Source organism: Camelus dromedarius, chromosome 9, assembly GCF_036321535.1.
Source record: "Camelus dromedarius isolate mCamDro1 chromosome 9, mCamDro1.pat, whole genome shotgun sequence".
In the NCBI taxonomy this organism is placed as follows: domain Eukaryota; kingdom Metazoa; phylum Chordata; class Mammalia; order Artiodactyla; family Camelidae; genus Camelus; species Camelus dromedarius.
Genome location: NC_087444.1, coordinates 77480816 through 77499185, shown reverse-complemented (window position 1 = coordinate 77499185; position 18370 = coordinate 77480816). Strand labels below are relative to the sequence as shown.

Genomic DNA, 18370 nt, shown 5'->3' with positions numbered 1-18370 from the left:
GCCCATGACACCTACGATTGTACCTGTGCTTTCTAACCAGAATCTCTGACAATTTTCTGCCCCACCTGAAACTCATTTCTGGGTCAGCTTCTAAATTGTGAAATATGGACATTATGCCCCGGGAAGACATAGGGCAGGGTATAGAGTAAAAACGTTAGAATCATAAAAATGTGTTTAACCTTGGCTCCCCTGTGTGCAGCATGCGTATGCTTGGATGTTAATTCATCTCATCAGAACGGAATGGTAACACTATCTTCTTCAGAGGTTTCTTATAGTAGTTCAATAAAATGCTATTTTTAGGCAAAAATATATTCTATTTCTTACATAACAACATCCTTTAGTCTGTCATAAAGCAGAAATTAAATATTAATATATTAAATACTTTAATATATTTTAAACTCAAAATGTTTCCATTGTTCTTTTTTTTAAAGGCTCAAAACACTTTTTTAAATTAATTCTTCAATTGAAGTATAGTTGATTTATAATAGTGTATTAGTTTCAGGTGTGCAGCATTGTGATTCAGTAATTTTGCAGATTATACTCCATTATAAATTATCACAAGATAATGGCCATAATTCCCTGTGCTATATAGTATATTCTTATCGCTTACCTATTTTATATATACTAGTTTGTAAGTGTTAATCCCAGACCCCTAATTTGCTCCTACCCCCTTCCCTCTTCCATTTGGTAGCCACAAGTTTGTTTTCTACGTTTGCGAGTCTGTTTCTGTTTTGCACATACACTCATTTGTATCACTTTTTAGAGTCCACATATACGTGATATCAGACAGTATTTGTCTTTCTCTTTCTGTCTTATTTCACTATGCATCATATCTAGGTCCATCCATGTTGCTGCAAATGGCAGAATTTCATTCTTTTTGATGGCTGAGTGGTATTCCAGTGACTGTATATACACCACATCTTCTTAATCCAATCTTCTGCTGATAGGCTCCTGAGTTGATTCTATGTCCTGGCTATTGTAAACAGTGGTGCTATGAACATTAGGGTGCATGTATCTTTCTGAATTAGTGTTTTCATTTTTTCCATATCTATACCAAGGAGTGGAGTTGCTGGATCATATGGTAGTTTTATTTTTAGTTTTCTGAGGAACCTCCATGGTGGCTGCACCAATTTATATGCCCACCAACAGTGCAGGAAGGTTCCCTTTTCTCCACACCCTCTCCAACAATTGTTATTTGTAGACTATTTGATGATAGCCATTCTGACAGGTGATACCTCACTGTGGTTTTGATTTGCATTTCTCTAATAGAGATGTTGAGCATCTTTTCATGTGCTTGTTAGCCATCTATACAAATGTCTATGCAGTTCTTCTGCCCATTTTTTGATTGGATTGTTTCGTTTTTTGATATTCAGTCGTATGAACTGTTTATATATTTTAAATATTAACCCCTTGTCAGCAAGTCACATCATTTGCAAATATTCTTTCCCATTCTGAAGGCTGTCTTTTCATTTTGTCTATTGTTTCTATTACTGTGCAAAAGGTTTTGAGTTTAATTAGGTCCCATTTGTTTATTTTTGTTTTTCTTTCTTTTGCCTTAGGAGACGGATAAAAAAATATTGCTACAATTTATGTCAAAGAGTGTTCTGCCCATGTTCTCTTCTAGGAGTTTTATGGTTTCCAGTCTTACATTTAGGCCTTTAAACCATTTTGAGTTTATGTTTCTATATGGTGTGAGGGAATGTTCTAAATCATTGCCTCACCTGTGGCTATCCAGTTTTCCCAGCACCACCTGTTACAGAGAATGTCTTTTCTTCATTGTTCTGGTTTTGGTATCAGCATGATGCTGGCATTGTAAAAAGAGTTTGGAAGCATTCATTCCGCTGCAATTTTTTGCAATTCTTTGAAAAGGATAGGTGCTAACTCTTCTCTAAATGTTTGGTAGAATTTTCCTGTGAAGCCGTCTGGTCCTGGACTTTTGTTTGTTGGGAATTTTTTTAAATTACTGACTCAATTTAATTACTGAAAGCTGGTCTGTTTATATTTTATATTTCTTCCTATTCAGCCTTGAAGATTGTACTTTTCTAGGAATTTGTCCACTTTTTTCTAGCTTGTTCATATGATTGGTGTGTAATTTGTTCACAGTAGTCTCTTACGATCCTTTGTATTTCTGTGGTGTCGCTTGTAACTTCTTTTTCATTTCTGAAATCACTTATTTGGGCTTGTTGTCTCTTTTTCTTGATGTCTCTGGTTTCTCAGTACTCTCCTGAACCTATTTAATCCAGCCCCAGTTCCCACCTGAAGCTCACACCTGTACTCCGAGGACTAGCCCCATACACAGACAATGAGCCCTGTTGGAGAGGATGGATTTCAAGTCATCATTCAACCACTTAAAGAGTAAGGACACTGAGGGTGTTACTAATAATTTAATCATTTTTGATACTTGAAAAAAGCCAACTTTATTGAGATATAATTTACATGTTATACAGCTTACCCATTTAAAGTGTATAACTCAATAGGTTTTTTAAAATTTTATTTTATTGAGTTATAGTCAGTTTCCAATGTTGTGTCAATTTCCAGTGTAGAGCACAATTTTTCAGTTATACATGAATATACTTATATTCATTGTCGCATTCTTTTTCACCGTGAGCTACCACAAGAGCTTTCCCTGTGCTATACAGTATAAACTTGTTTATCTATTCTATATATACCTGTCAGTATCTACAAATTTCGAACTCCCAGTCTGTCCCTTCCCACCCTCCTCCCCCCCGGCAATCACAAGTTTGTATTCTATGTCTATGAGTCTGTTTATGTTTTATATTTAAGTTCATTTGCCTTCTTCTTCTCTTTTTTTTTTTTTAGATTCCACATATGAGTGATAGCATATGATATTTTTCTTTCTCTTTCTAGCTTAGTTCACTTAGAATGACATTCTCCAGGGATATCCATGTTGCTGCAAATGGCGTTATGTTGTCATTTTTATGGCTGAGTAGTACTCTATTGTATAAATATACCACAGGTTCTTTATCCAGTCATCTGTCAATGGACATTTAGGCTGTTTCCATGTCTTGGCTATTGTAAATAGTGCTGCTATGAACATTGTGGTGCAGGTGTCATTTTGAAGTAGGGTTCCTTCTGGATATATGCCCAGGAGTGGGATTACTGGTCATATGGTAAGTCTATTCCTAGTCTTTTGTGTAACTCAGTAGTTTTTAATTATATTCACAGAGTTGCTCAACCATCACCACAATCTAATCTCAGAGTTTTTTTTTTTTAGATGTATTTTTATTGAAGTCAGTCAGTTTACAATGTTGTGTCAATTTCTGGTGTATAACACAATGCTTCAGTCACATAGGAACATAATACATTCTCATATTTGTTTTCATATTCTTCTTCACCATAAGTTACTACAAAATATTGAATATGGTTCCCTGTGCTATACAGCAGAAACTTATTGTTAATCTATTTTATATGTATTAGTTAGTTTCAGCAAATCCTGAACTCCTAATTTATCCCTTCCCACCCCCTTCACTCCCTGGTAACCATAAGTTTGTTTTGTATGTCTGTGAGTCTGTTTCTGTTTTGTAAATAAGTTCATTTGTCTTTTTTGTTTTTTAGATTCCACATATAATATGTGATATCATGTGGCATTTTTCTTTCTCTTTCTGTCTTACTTCACTTGGAATGACATTCTCCAGGTCCATCCATGTTACTGCAAATGGCATTATTTTATTATTTTTAATGGCTGAATAGTATTCCATTGTATAAATATACTACAGCTTCTTTATCCAGTCATCTGTCGATGGACATTTGGGTTGTTTCCATGTCTTGGCTATTGTAAATAGTGCTGCTATGAACACTGGGGTGCAGGTGTCTTTGAATTAAGCTTCCCTCTAATTTCAGAGCTTTTTAATCACCTCCCCCCAAAAACTCAATACCCACTAGCACTTACTGCCCATTACCCCCTCACTCTCCCAGCTTTGGGCAACCACTAATCTACTTTGTGTTCCTATGGGCCACAAAGAACTTTTTTAAAATTGTGATAAAATATACATAACAGAAAATTTACCATTTTAACCATATTTAAAATTTTTTTATTATAGTAAAAAAAAACCCCACATATGTGAAACTTACTGTCTTTACCATTTTTATCTGTACAGTTCAGTAATTAAAAGTACATTTACATTGTTGTGAGGCAAATTTCTAGAACTTTTTCATCTTGCAAAACTGAAACTCTGTCTCCCCAAAAGGGAGTTGTTGTTTAATGAGCATAGTTTCATTTTAACCATTTTTAAGTGTACAGTTCAGTGGCATTAAGGACATGTATATCATCATGCAGCCATCACCACCATCCATCTGCAGAACTTTTTTGTCTTCCCAAACTGAAACTCTGTATCCACACATTTATATCATTATCCAAATCATATCATTTCTGAGCCTCTGTTTGCTCATGTGACATGTGGGTTGATTAAAATAAAATTCACAGGGCTACACTATGCTCATGTAAATAAATGACCAGCACACTGCCTAACATAGACCTGAAGGTCATAGATTATAAGCCACCACACTACTTGCCCATGAGCCAAACCTTATACTTAACCTAAATCAATCTGCTATATGAACTGTCAAAGGCTAATGTACTTACTATTCAATGTCTGAAAGAAAAAGGCAGAGCCAAACTTAGTTTTACTACAGTAACAGAGAGTTATGCTGGCCAGACGCGGTATCGCTGAGCAGAGCCGACTGATGACCCTACACAGGGTTTTGGGGTAATGCGGGTGTTCAGGGGTCTTGTGGTTTGACGTCATCCGGAAAATCATGCTTACTCGAGGGAGGCCGTTTGATTGGCTGTCACTCACAGGTGTGTTCCCTGGAGTGATCCTGTTTCTTACTGGCTGACATTTAGACCCAAGGTGCTGTCTGATTGGTTGGCTCTCCAAGGCATTTTCACTGAGGTGAGTGGTGACTGATGATGGGTTAAAAGCCAGTTCTGGTGGTTGCTTGTCTTCCCGGCTAGAGGAGAGTATATTCCTGGGAGTGCAGAACCTTTTTATTCTCAGAACCCCTTTTCCAAACATGGTCCTACCATAGACAAAACCATGTGTGTGAGGCTAATCTTATCCCTCTCTTGGAATCAAACCCAACTGCATTTCTCTGGTCCAAATCTTGGATCTGATGTAAAGTCTCTCATCAGCCCTCCTCTGAAACGGAGGCACTTCCTTGTGGTTTTGTCTGGCTCCATCATTAACATTCCCTTTGTCAACATAATTTAAATAAGTATTTCCAGCGTTTTATGTTTTCTTGTGATGAATATTACAAAAAGATGAACCAACAGATTAAATAGCTTAAAGTGCTGAGAAAATCCGAAGGAGAAGCTTTTCCCCCTGTTTTCACAAGTCTGTTTACTTTTCATTGCAGGCACGAGACATTCTGAAGTGGGTCAGTTTCATAAAAACAAGAAAGTTCTTGACAGTGGACAAAGCATGCGTCAACACACAAATGGTGGTGCCGGGAAAACTAGACGCAGACTTACGTCACGGAACGTATGGCATGCTGAGTGGACAGTGTTCATAATCAATGACTATGGCATTTATAATTGATGGAATTCTAAGTGTTAAGGTCTTCTATAGGAGGACATAATGGTATTTGGTTTTGTTAATAAATTCAAGACAAAGTGAATCAATAAGGCAGAACTTCTATAAAGGAAAGGTGAAAAGCAGTCGTCAAGGAGAACTGAAAATGCTTTGCATTATTTTTTATCACAGGAAATGAGTGAAGCCAAGATTATACTGAGAATTTTATCACTGGTGTCTAGAAAGGCGGGCTGCAAATACGTCAGAACATATAAGAAAATACCGTCGGATTGGTCTGAAAAGGGACCCAGACTTGTCAGTGCGTCTTCCTCCCTTGTGTTCTCCACGGAGCTCGGGGGGACGCCGCGAGCGCCGACTCGTTCCTGCGCCAGTGCCTGGCGCCTGCCTGCTGACTCAGGAGTCAATCCAGAGGCTCATTCTGCCTGACATTTCTGTTTATTGTGTGGAACCTGATGGCTGCGCCAGTGTTCAGCCAGTACGGCCAGGAGAGCCGCTAGGACCAGCCCTGCCACACCCATCCGGACCAAATTCTCTGTCATGTAATCGTGGTTCCTCGTATCTAGAGACATAATTCAGAGGAGATGAATGATCCTGGTCACGTTCCATTCCATCCCCACCCAAGAGCCCTGGAAAGGGAGCTCATTTCCCTGTTTGTGGCTTTACTGGGACCCTCCCCTCAGTGAGCGCGTGCGTCTGTGAGGCCACACTTCATCTCAAGCCCGGGTCCGAGAGTGGGGATCTGTGGTTCCTAGGGGAATCTTAGGTGGTCATAGGGAAGCTGTGTTTGCTTTCCATTCCTCCTGACATGAGGGTTTCACTGACTGTCTAATCATATCCCTGCGACATCTTCATAAATCCAGAGCCCGAAAGTCTCTCCTCTCCTCTTCTTCACCCCACATGACAATTTGTGTTCCTTTCTCATACAGGACAGAGGGTACAGGATGGTTGGTGTCTGGGAAGCGGATGGGAGAAACATTTCAGAGAAACTTAGGTCAAATTTATCTCCACTATTGTGTGACCATTCACTAGACATTTCTCTTCTCTGAACCTTTAAAAGTGTCTTCATTTGTTTTATGGACTTCATAGTTCTATGCTCCTTTCAGGAATGTAATAGCATACTGTGAAGTTACAAAGCCCAGAGATCCTAGTAAGTCTCTCCTGTTAAAATACAGAAATCAATCCCAAATACAAATTTGGAACTCCAAAGTAATTCCTAAATAAAAATGCAAACGATTTCAATTTTGGCAAAATACAGGAGCAGATTACCTTGGCACTGGGCTAGGAGGCGATTTCTAAAACAAGACACAACGACTATCTGCCCTAAAGGAAAAGACTACTGAATTCACCCGTCCTCCGTGGATTCCCAGTTGCACCATTAACTGGGAAGGCCATTTAGCCCACACGATCTTGCAGTGCCATGACTCGTGTTCCCTTAGCTTGTAGAATGACTGGACAGGGCGGGTATGAGAGACGAATGTGGCCGCCCCGCTCAGTAGCCAGCAGTTGCCTCCCCTGCTGTAACTCCTGTTGTCTCCCGCTGGGCAGTGATGTATGCCAACCACATAAAAATGAGGCTCTTGACGGAGTTTTCTAGCGTCGTCCCCGTGAGCCATGAGTTACCAGTCAACCACTCAGAGTGGATTCTAGAATTGTAGGTCAGCGTAAGGATTCCCAGCTGCAACTAAGCAAGTGAGAAGGGAGGCGGGTTACTGTGAGGCCGTGTCTGGAACCTACTGTCTCAACAATGCCCTTTAATGTGAGTGTGGACGTGGCCTCTCTGTTCTCAACAGGCCATGTGTTTTCCAATCACACTGTGTGGAGAACTCTAGGAGAGGATGTGAGTGTCAGACGTAACGTGAGTGAGAACTGCTTCTTCTCTCATCATGGTCCTCCCAGTAACCACTCTCTGCTGCCCCACTGTTCATTCTCAGAGCGTATCTTTGTAGTCCTGCCTGATGCCAGCCTGGTGGACAGCCAGGGAGAGCCCAGAGGAGGAGGACATAGGGCTGGGCTGGGGTGCCCTTACCTGTGACCACAAGCTGCAGGGCATCACTGGGGGCTGACCACACATAAGGGCTGCCGCTCTTCCAGCCGTAGCATGTGTAGTTCCCTGAGAAGCTGGAGTCCGCAGGGCCCAGAATGAAGTCACCCTGGTGCCCCGCGTTTTGGTGCTGCGACAGAGTGGCCCCTCCCTCCTTGCTCAGTGAAAATCTATCAAACGGGATGTGTGCTGAACTGCACCAGAGGGAAATCTTCTCCCCCGGCATCACCACAAGGCTCTGATTTGTGGTGAGGAAGGGTTTGTCATACAAGCCTAAAGAGAAGAGAGTAGAAGTAACTGTGAGCAAGATCTGTTTTCATCCTTTATCCCTGTCCCTCCTGTTGGATCCGCACTAAGAGAAGATGCTGACATTCCCTGCTGCACAGGCATGGGAGCTACAAATACCCCATTTCACTACCGCAGGCCTGTACTCTGTCCCAAATCATTGTAGACGTGGCTGAGCAAACAAGCAGCCTGTGGGGGCTCGGAGGAGACGCCATCCTCAAGAGACAGCAGTCTAGCAGTCAGAAGCGCCACACAGTTCTGCTCCCCGCTGCAACATGTGAGCTTCTCCCCACACCACCTAGCACTTCTGAGACACCCGGTGGGCACCCCGCAATTCAAACCAATTCTGACACGGTCTCCCTGGTGTTAAAATCAGATCGCTCAGGCTGGGGGCTCAGTCCTACAAGGCCCGCCCCCACCTCACTTCAGCTGCCAATCGAAAATCCAGGTCGTCTCCTGTGCTCCTGGCTGAATGGCTATAAATCAGAAGATCCGGGAAACCAGTTCTTGGGTTCAATTAATTTGCAGGAGTGGCTTACAGAACTCAGGAAACCAGTTTATTTACTGGATTCCTGGTTTATTATGAAAGCATGTACCAGGAGCAGCCAGATGGAAGAGGTGCAGAGGCTTCATTACATAGGCGGGGCCAATTAAATCACTGGCCATTGGCAATTGACTCCACCTCCAGCCTCTCTCCCCTCCCTGGAGGCCAGGCGGGGGTGGGGTGGAGGGTGGGGCTGAAAGTTCCAACCCTCCAATTAACTGGTTGTTTCCCTTGGCAACCAGACCCTATCCTTAGCTGCTTTCCAAAACTCACCACATTAACATAAACTCACGAGTGGTTGAAAGGGATTTCTTATGAATACTGAGGCACATCTATCGCTCTGATCACTTGGGAAATTCCCAGGGAAATTGCCAGGAACAGGACGAAGACCAGGTAGCACCGTGTTACGAGCCGTATGCTGGTAAAGGGGGATGGTATCCAGGTGGTTTGAGGGGCTGCGTCAGGGGCTGAAGGAGTCGACCTTGTGTAAATAGGATAGTTAGAAGGACCTGGGAATTTGGGGTGCAAACTTCTAGACACAGGGTTAGGCCCCGGCGAGGACAGAGGACAGAGCTTAGAACTGAGGGCTGGACCCATGCAGCAGGAAACCGGGGGAGACTGGGTGCTGGGCATACAGGAACTCTCCGTCACAGCTTCTCAGTTTCTCTGTAAATCTGAAACTGTCCTAAAAATCGCATCTCTGAAGAAATGAGAAAGGAAAAACACCCCAGGGCCACAGGGACCCTGGGTGCCTCCGCACCTGTCACCACCAGCTCCAGGGCTTCGCTGTGCTCTGACCAGCGGTGCTGCTTCCTGTACTGGCACCGATAACGCCCCGCGGAGTTTACACCCACATGGTTAATGGTGAACTCAGCCTCCTTCTGAAATCCCAGCTTCCTCTCCACCACTTTGTACGTGGCGTTTCCCAGGAGCTCCAGTTGGTACAGGTAAGACTCAGGAGTTCCGCAGCACAGGATTTTCACAGACTCATTCCGGGGAACCAGGAAGCCAGGCGTGGCAGATACGGTGGGAATGGGAAGGTCCCCTGGAAAGAAGCAGAGCCCAGACTTGGGTGGCCTGCCGTGGAGAAACCAGATTTTTCTTTCTCTGTGGGCGAAACAAATAACGTGGGAAGGACTTACAGTTCCTTCCTTAAAATTTTTTTTGGGTATTTTCTAATTGTAAATGGTAAAATAAAATGTGTTATATAAATGTAAAATTTACCATTTAAACCATTTTTAAGTGTACGGCTCAGCGGCATGAATTACATTCACCGTATTGTGCAACCATCACCACCGTCTATATTCAGGACTTTTCCAGATTCCAAACAAAATCCCTAAAACCGTTAAGCAGTAACTCCCCACCCCCTTTTTGCTCAGCCCCCGGTCACCTCTGACCTAAGCAGACGTGGTTAATGCCTTTAAGGGAAGAATGGTGTGAAAATGTCAGTTATTAATTTTAAAAACACAGAAGTGTGTGACCGCTGGTCATGATCTATGACCTGCAGTTAGTGAGGTGTAGGACTTGGAGATCTGACGGCAGACAGGAGGGCTCAGCTGACCCGCCAGGACGAGTAAGGGCTGCCTGGGTGGCGTGGATGGGAAGGTTTGGCGTATTGCAGGTACGAGGGGCCGAGGGAGATGGCCCTGGGTTAACACCGTGCAGTGAGTAAAAGAGAAACTAAATTCAGGTCGGCATGGGTGAAGGTCAGGGACTCAGAGAGAGGAGGAGGAGACGTGCGGATGAGCAACCACAAGCCCGGTGGGCAGGGCTTGAGGGACCTGGGGAAGCCGGGGGGTTTATCTGAAGACAGACTTCTGAGGCGGTTTTAGAGGAAGGTAAATATATTTGTATTTTAGACACAAATAATCCAAGCTACGGTCTTTAGAAGGAAGTGGAAGAAACAAGACATGGGTGGGCATGGGGTTACACCCATTCGGAGGCCCAGGTAGTTGGGGTGACGGAATGTGCTGGGGTAGCTTAGCACTGCTCAGTGCTTAGGACTCCGGGAGTGCAGAGGAGTACACAGATGCTGCAGGAGGGCTGGACCAAGGCAGTGTCCCTTTAAATGAAGCAACGTGGATGGACTGGGGAGAACTGGTTGTGAAAACAAGTTCATTCGATATAGGAAGGGTATTAGGCAATCAGCTGTGGCTCCTGACTTCCTCATCCCTACAGTTGTGAGCATTCACAGTAAAATACATGTCTTTGCTGGACAATCAGCCTAACGGAGGCAAAGACGAATTCCAGGTCTGAGCATGATGAGTCAGAGGGATCAGGGATCTGAAGATACCAAAGTGAAGCTGAAGTCATTCAAAGGGAACACAGCAGAGACAACCAGAATGGGGAATAAAATTGGAATTCCTTTGGGCTTTAGACAATCTCTCCAGCCCTTCTAACCCAGAGACACCCTGAGGGTGAAGGGGGCGTGGAGGAGATTTAGGGGAATGCTTACCATCCTGTGCCTGAATCTTCTGGCCCAGATAGAGCACTGGAAGAGAGACATTCAGGAAAAATCAACCCTCCAAATTCCAATCTTCATTATAAATCACCCAACATAGTGACATACAGGCGTCATGTTTTTTCTTCTACAGAAAACACAGCCTTGAGGCTCATCTTGTAGTTGTATCTGCTAGGTTCCAGCCCCTGAGGCTCTCAGCTGTAGGAACTCTGGAACCACCATGGGTCTCTAGACAGCGTGGCATGGGCTGAATGATCCCCACGAGGTCAACTTGGCAGCTTGACCACTGAGCCTTACAAGCTAGCACGGACTTGGGCAGACAGATTCTGGGCAAAGAGTTACAGATTCCTGGGCAGAGACCGCCTCTCCACTAGGGAGATCAAAGTCTTCTTGGCAGGCACTAAAATTGCTGAATTCTCATGTTAAGAGAGATCTTGACTATTTTGGGATTCCCCCGCCTTTCCTTCTAACCCACTCCATGTCAGGACTCACCAAGGCAGAAGAGGGCGGTGTCTCTGGGGGCCATGATTCTGACACGGCCAGCCTCAGCCCAGTTAGACTCTTGGTGCACGTTAGCAGATGACAGATTCTCACAAGACAGTAAGAACCAGAGGAAGTGTGAGATCAAGGCTCCTCGTCAGAGAATTTCTGCATCGATTGCTCCACAGGAATGGTTCCTTCCCAAATACTTAGTCCTGGGGAGCTCTTGGGTGGAGCCTAAGAGGGGGCTAGTCTTCCTGACTGTCTCAGATGAGTATTTTCCTCAACCAGTGTCTAATGGGGCTCACATCCTTCTTCAGACAAGACTGCACACCCAAATGGAGGGGCTTGGGACAGAATATAAGTTGGGTGCCACACAGAGATCTTTCTTCATTGGTCCATCAGTCAAAAGCCACGTGGCCTTGCCTGTTATGGGTCCACATGTCCTGCCCAGAATTCACGGACTACGTATGCCCATTTGGGCTTGATCAGGCGGGCAGTATTCTCTTTTGCTGGGGTTATCTCAATGCCAGCACGTAGAGGGATTTTTTTTGAAGAAGATATTCATCATCTTTAAATAAAACCTCCAATGCCCGTGTCTAATCTGTATCTGTGTCTATATCTACATCTGTAATCTATTGGTAAATGATGGATTGATGGATAGAGAGGACAGATAGATAGATAGATAATTTGGTTATACCTGGCTTCTTGAATAACTAGTTCTTCAAGAATAAGCAGTCAAATGTTTCAAATCTAACTTTCTATTGGCTTGCTCATTTTCATTGTGATACGTAACTCTCTCTTCCAGTTTTATTGAGATATAATTGACGTAACACCGTGTAAATTTAAGGTGTACAAGATGTTGGTTTGATACACTTCTGTACTGACAAATGATGTCCACTGTTACGTTAACTAATGCCTCCATCACCTCGCGTAGTTGCCATTTCCTTTTTTGTGGTGAGAATATTTCGATTTACTCTCTCAGAAACTTTTAAGTATAGAACACAGTATTATTAATTCTACTCACCATGCTGTACATTAGATCCTTAGAAATTACTCATCTTATAATGAAATTTTGTGCTGTTTGTCCGACATCTCCCCACTTCTCTGCCTGTTAGCCCCGGTAACCTTGCCTTTCAACACACCAAGTATTTTTTAAAGTCATGAGCCTCTCTCCTCTTTTTTGAAGGCAAGTCAACTCTCATCTGAGCTATTTTATTTTGTGCAAATTTAAGTTGTGTCTTTTTCTTTGTATTTCACCAACCTTCATATATTACCTAAAAATTCAGTGATGTAGATTGTGGAAAATTTTCCATATTCCAGTTTTTCTTTTTTGTGATTTGTCCTTCCTTCCTTCCGTCCTTCCTTCCTTCCTCCCTTCTCATTTGAATGTGGCTTGGGTGGGAAGAAAAAGAATGTCTGTGCTCTTAGTTGCATATTTAAAATGGGTTAGAGGAATAGAGAAAAAATTCGTGGATTCTAGAGGCAGAATGGCCTGATTAAAAATACTATCATTATTGCTTAAAAACTAAGTGATCTTCTAGGGAGAAGAAACCATTGGTTGGTTAACTTGCAGGGACAGGCCGGAGCCACATTAATGAGCAGGGGCGCATTGGGTTAAGGCAGCACGGTGTTTCGGGTGAGTTTCTTCTTTCGTCACCTCCTTTTGTGGAAGAGGAATGGTAAAGTGGCCTGGAGTCTTTCCCACAGATTGCTTTGTTCTCCCTCTCAGACCAATTTCGGCCCATTAATTTCAATTGTGTTAGAGTCTCTCCTGAGTCCAGATGAATAAAAGGGAGCCCGTGAGTCTAGGCCTGGACTTTGGAGAGCTGCTGAGAAGCCTCCTTGGACCTCTAGGCTGACCCCCAAGCTCTAGTCCATGAGTTAGCACATTTGAAGAGCCAGAGAGTTGATCCTTTAGGCTTTGCGGGCCATGTAATCTCTGTCACAACTGATCAGCTTTGCCAGTGTAGCAGGAAAGTGAATGATGAGCATGGCCGTGCTCCAGTAAGGCTTTATTTCCCAGACTAGGTAGGGGTCAGACTTGGCCTGTAGGCCGTAGGTTGCTGACCCCATCTGCTAAAGCCCAGACACTTGGTTAAACGTTATTCTGGGTGTGCCTTTAGGGTGTCCGGGATGAGATTAATATCTGAATTGGTAGAGGAGGTGAGCAGATGGATGGGCCTCATTCGAGCTGCTTTGTATAAACAGAACAAAAAGACTGATCCTTCGTCAGTCAGAGGAAACTCCTGCCTGACTTGCTTTCCTGGCCCTCGAACTTGAACTTAATCTTGAACTTGAACATCAGCCCTCCTGGGTCTCCCGCTCGCTGACTGCAGATCCTGGAACTTCTCAGCCACTGTAATAGCACGAGCCACTTCCTTACAAAAAATCTCTCTCTCTCCCCATGAGTACACCTATATATACCATCTGCATATATCCTGTTGGTTCTGTTTCTCTGGAGAGCCCTGACTGACACAGCCCGCATGCTCCCGTCCCTGCTGTTCAGGAATCCCCTTAGGACCCATCTTGTAACAATCATTCTATGGCCCAGGATGATAAGAATCAAAGCACCTATTGTCCTGGGTATTCCTGGGCCTCAGAACTAAGAGGAGTTTTGCCTTGAAGCTGCCTAAGCGGTTATCCACTCACCGTGAGCAGTCCCCTCCTCCCTGTGTGGGGTGACTGTGTCGATCCCAAGCTGTGAGTGGCGGTGGGGATCTGCAGACCTCACTGGGGTGCCGCAGGGTGTCCCCTCAGTACCTAAGAAGGGGGGAAGCCTTTGCTTCGAGGAGGAGGAAGGGCAGCTGCTCCTCTACCCACTGACCTCAGAGATACAGAAGGAGTATGTCCAGTTAGGGGCTTTCCTCTCGCGCGTTTTTAAAGGTAATCTGTCCCAAGTTAGAGTGTGTGTAGGCAGCTGGTTGTAAGCTGGAGGGTACGCTCCACTTTGGGGTGACACAGCACGTCTTCCTGAAAATGAAGTTGGAACTTAGAGTCTTGAGGAATGTTTAAAGAAGCTTTTCTTGGTGTATTTCGATATGTGAAATATTTTATATCAAAGAATAAATGGAAGTATGGCTTAAGATGCGTATATCTTAGGCTATATGTATTTTATACATGTGACGTGTGTGTATATATTTTCGTGTGTGTATTTCTCACATGTATGAATATACATACATATATATGCATGCGTGTGTCTCTATCTGCCCACCCATCCGTACTGCTGTCTAATAAAACGTGGCTTTGTCATTGTGAAAAGTGCGCCTATCTCAGAACATGCCACGTGTTCGGAGGTTGATGGCACATCAACCGGCTGGTTCTACTGAGATCGGGACAAGCGCTATATCCTAGGCAGGGGCTTATCAACCTTAGTACTGTTGACCTCTGGGGGCTAGACAGTGATTCTCTGCTGTGGGGGCGCTGTCCTGCGCATCGTGCAGGACATCTGTGACCTCTGTCCTCTACGTGCCAGCAGCAGCCTCCCCTACAGTCACAACAACCGAAAATATCTCCGGGCATTGCCAAATGACTCACAGTGGGCAACGTTGCCCCAGCTGAGAACTGCTGCTGTGGCGTCTGCTGGCATGTGCAGGCTGAGGAACCAGATCTTGTTCTGGGACGTCACTGAGCTGTGCACACCCCGCAGCATCCCATGTCCCTTTCTTGAAGTGCTAAGCTTCTACAGGACATGGGCCACACTGAGATCCATGGGATATAGGTCAGCCTGGTGGGAAGGCCTCTAGAACAGATTTCCAGGCACAAATTCCCAAAGCATTCCTTTAATCTGCTATAACATGGAGTCTCAACAACCAGGTTCCTCCCAGAATCAAGCTGATTCCAAACACTTTTGTTTTTCTTCCCAGATCCCTGAAGGAGCCTCTTTCTGCTCTGCCGAGAATGAAGATATTGTGGTTTGGGGAAAGAAAGTACCTTGTCATATGGATTCATAACGCTCTAAGAGAAGCCACTTGGAAATTTAACCTCCTCCCCAAGCTCTTGTCTTACCTCTAGCTTCCAAAATATACGTGCTCCAAAGACCTGGGGTTGTGGAAAATCTCAGTCATCCTTGCTGACTCTCTTGAGTCCATGCCCTGATCTGTGAAAAATTCTGCCCTGCAATTCCAGGTAAGCCCCCCCATGCCTTTCCCTTCATTTTCCTTCCAGCTCTTATTAAGACCCAATATGCTATTTTCTTTTCTTGACTATTGCACACCTCTGTTACACAGAAACAGGGGCCCCGCAGAACTGCCTCACGCGCTGGTTGTGGTCTGTCAGGTCCGTCTGCACACTGATGACAACAGAGGAGGCTGAACGGCTTCCTTCTTTCCCATGCGTAGCTTTGGTTTCCCCACAACACGGGCTGAACAAAAACATCTGTCTTCCTGGAAATTTTTTAGACTAAATCCAGAGTCTCACCTTGTCCCCAGACCCAAGGGTCTCACAAAGCCCGTGTCTGGACCAACCCCCTATCTCCACAGTGTGATATTTGTTTATGGGGGGGTGGTTCAACAGACAGAAGAGCAGCTCAGGACTCTTCTGCTGGGGACCCCATCGTGGTTGACAGTGGCTGCTGTGTTGTGTGGCCTTTAATCTCTTTGAATTTCCCTGCTTTGCAAGGTGGCGATAACAAGCAGCTCTGATAAGTTATATATAAAGATTTGGCAAGAAAATATATGTGAAACACCCTTCGCAGAGCGGGCGCTGCACGCGAAGCCGTCGTCTTCACTGCTGCTCACCAGCGATGCTAACTTCGGTGCCCACTCTGCACCCAGGGTGTCGCTGGACCTGTAGTTGTGGTGGGTCTCCCAAATGTCTTAGTTTCTTGTACTCTTGTGTTCTTTCAGAATCATCCAGATAGAGCTAACAGTTCACACTGGATCTCTTTGTCTTGAGCCTTGGGGACACGTGTCTATACTGATTTGAGACATGGGGCACACGGGGCCCTGTGATGCGCCCCGAGGTGGTAGCTGCAAAGGCGGTGAGGGCCAGACCCCATACTGGCAACGCTGGCTCAGACCTTCCTGGCAATCAGGGCTTACAGGTGTCTCTCATCTGAGGACGCCCAGGCCTGCCCTGGCATAGCTTCCCAGAGTCCGGTAGGAATGGGTGGATCTATCTGGAGGATTCTGGAAGGACAGGAGTACACGAAATTAAGACACCAGAGTCTGAGGGACTCATCAGAACTAGATGCACAATTGTGATGTATTCATACTATAGATTCTTACACAGGAGGGAAAAGGAAAAAGCTCTCGCACACAAAGGGATGATTAAATTTCAAAATTCAATGTGGAATGAAAAAAGCCAGTCATGAAAGTACATACTATGTGATTCTGTGTAGATGAAATTCAGTGGTAGCAAGAAAGGGCAATGGTAGATGACAGACAGGTTTATTTGCTTGTTTGTTTATCTGTAGCGACGTAGCAGCAGAAGTCCGAACAGTGGAACCCCCGAGGGAAGCACTGATTTGGAAAGAGCTGAGGGATCCTTCTGGGGTGTTACGAGTGCTCTACATTTTGGTACGGGTGGTGGTTGCAGAGAAATATACACTTAAAATGTTGTCAGGCTGTACACAGAGATATTTCAAGCCAAAAGTGAAGAAATAAAGAGTTCAGAATAATTATCTGATTATAGATTTATTTGATCTTTTTAAGCTATCTCTGTTTTCCAAATTTTATACAAAAAAAATGAAATCTTTTTTTCTGTAATAAGAAAAAATGATCAATATTAATAAAACATATCTCTTATCCCCGACAGTACATTTCCCATTTTAGCCCATGAGAACAATGCAATTGTTCGGTCCATCTGTATGACAAGATTATCTACAGAGTCTGAGCCCAGGTTCTGCCCCAGCAAGGGGTCTTGGAGAATTCTATTGTCATAATGGCTGATTTTGATAGTGCAGAGGCAATACACGTTAGGGTGAAATTACCTGAATGATAGCAGTTAAAGACAGCACTGGGGTATGAAACTGACTTGGCGTCATTAGAATGAGACCTGTTGGCCGCGTCCAACAGAAGTCAGCGGGCAAGATGGCCTTCAGCAAGTGAACGGGTAAATAAACTACAGCTGTATTGACAGTATTATCACAGCGCATCCAGCCCGTGGAATAATATTCACTGCTAGAAACAAGAGAGCTATCAAACCATGGAGAGACATTAAATGCATATTCCTCAGTGAAAGAAGCCAATCGGAAAAAGTCTTCCTACTCTGTGATACCAACTATATGACATTCTGGAGAAGGAAGAACCATGGAGACAATAAAAAGTTCAGTGGTTGCCGGAGGTAATGAAGAGGCAGAGCACGGAGGGTTTTTAGGGCCGTGGAAATAACCTGTGTGATGTTACAATGATGGATATATGTTATTATCTGTTTGTTCAAACCCATACAATGGTGACACCAAGAATGTTCCTCAGGTAAACTAGGAACTTTGGGGGATTGTGGTGAGTCAGTGTAGATTTACCCTTGGTGAAAAATGTACCATTTGGTGAGTGGTGCTGATAATGGGGGAGGCTATGCATGTGTGGGGACGGGAGTACATGGTAAGTCTCTGCACCTTCCTCTCAATTTCGTTGTAAACCTAAAACTGTTCTAAAAAATAAAGTCTTACAAACAAACAAGCGACGCTCACTCACTGAAGATGGAGTGTTCAGCTGCATCATGAATACACTAGTTGGCTTCTCCACTAAAATCATACTATCTAAAAGACATCTAAGGACTTTTGGTTATCAAGAAATTAAAAATCTATTTATTTCTGGGGCTCTAGAGCTCAAGTTGGGACATGAACTCACACTTGAAGAAAACTGTCTACAGCAAGGATTTCAAGCTAGGTGTGAAAGGAAAAAAAAGAGTGAGCATCTTATGTTTATGGGTTATGAGTTACTCAGCAACTGTAGCTTCCAGTAGAAACGTAAAAGTACAGGTGGCTGTGATGTCGACGTTGGCAGGGGTCAAGTGAGACAGAGAATTGCGGGCTAAGCATGGGAACTTGGTTTCTCTCAAGGAGG

At 44.2% G+C, this 18370-nt stretch overlaps 1 protein-coding gene across 1 annotated transcript; it reads right to left on the bottom strand.

Annotated features, from left to right (window-relative positions):
- Positions 1-4010: 4010 nt before the first annotated feature.
- FCAR (Fc alpha receptor) lies at positions 4011-11606 on the bottom strand. Its single transcript, XM_064489858.1, has 5 exons — positions 11376-11606; positions 10878-10913; positions 9183-9467; positions 7579-7866; positions 4011-6111 (listed from the first exon to the last, which is right to left on the bottom strand). Exons 1-5 carry the CDS (start codon positions 11407-11409, stop codon positions 5966-5968), a joined length of 789 nt encoding a protein of 262 aa, XP_064345928.1. The 5' UTR covers positions 11410-11606; the 3' UTR covers positions 4011-5965.
- Between the last annotated feature and the right edge of the window lie 6764 nt (positions 11607-18370).

What these genes read in the sequence shown, in the direction of transcription:
- FCAR (XM_064489858.1), bottom strand. Translation starts at nt 11,409, where the DNA reads ATGGCCCCCAGAGACACCGCCCTCTTCTGCCTTG. An exon ending in CCTGGAGCTGGTGGTGACAG is followed by an intron (nt 7,867 to 9,182) that starts GTGCGGAGGCAC and finishes TCTTCTCTTTAG; the next exon opens with GCTTGTATGACAAACCCTTC. An exon ending in CCTGCAGCTTGTGGTCACAG is followed by an intron (nt 6,112 to 7,578) that starts GTAAGGGCACCC and finishes TTATGTCTCTAG; the next exon opens with ATACGAGGAACCACGATTAC.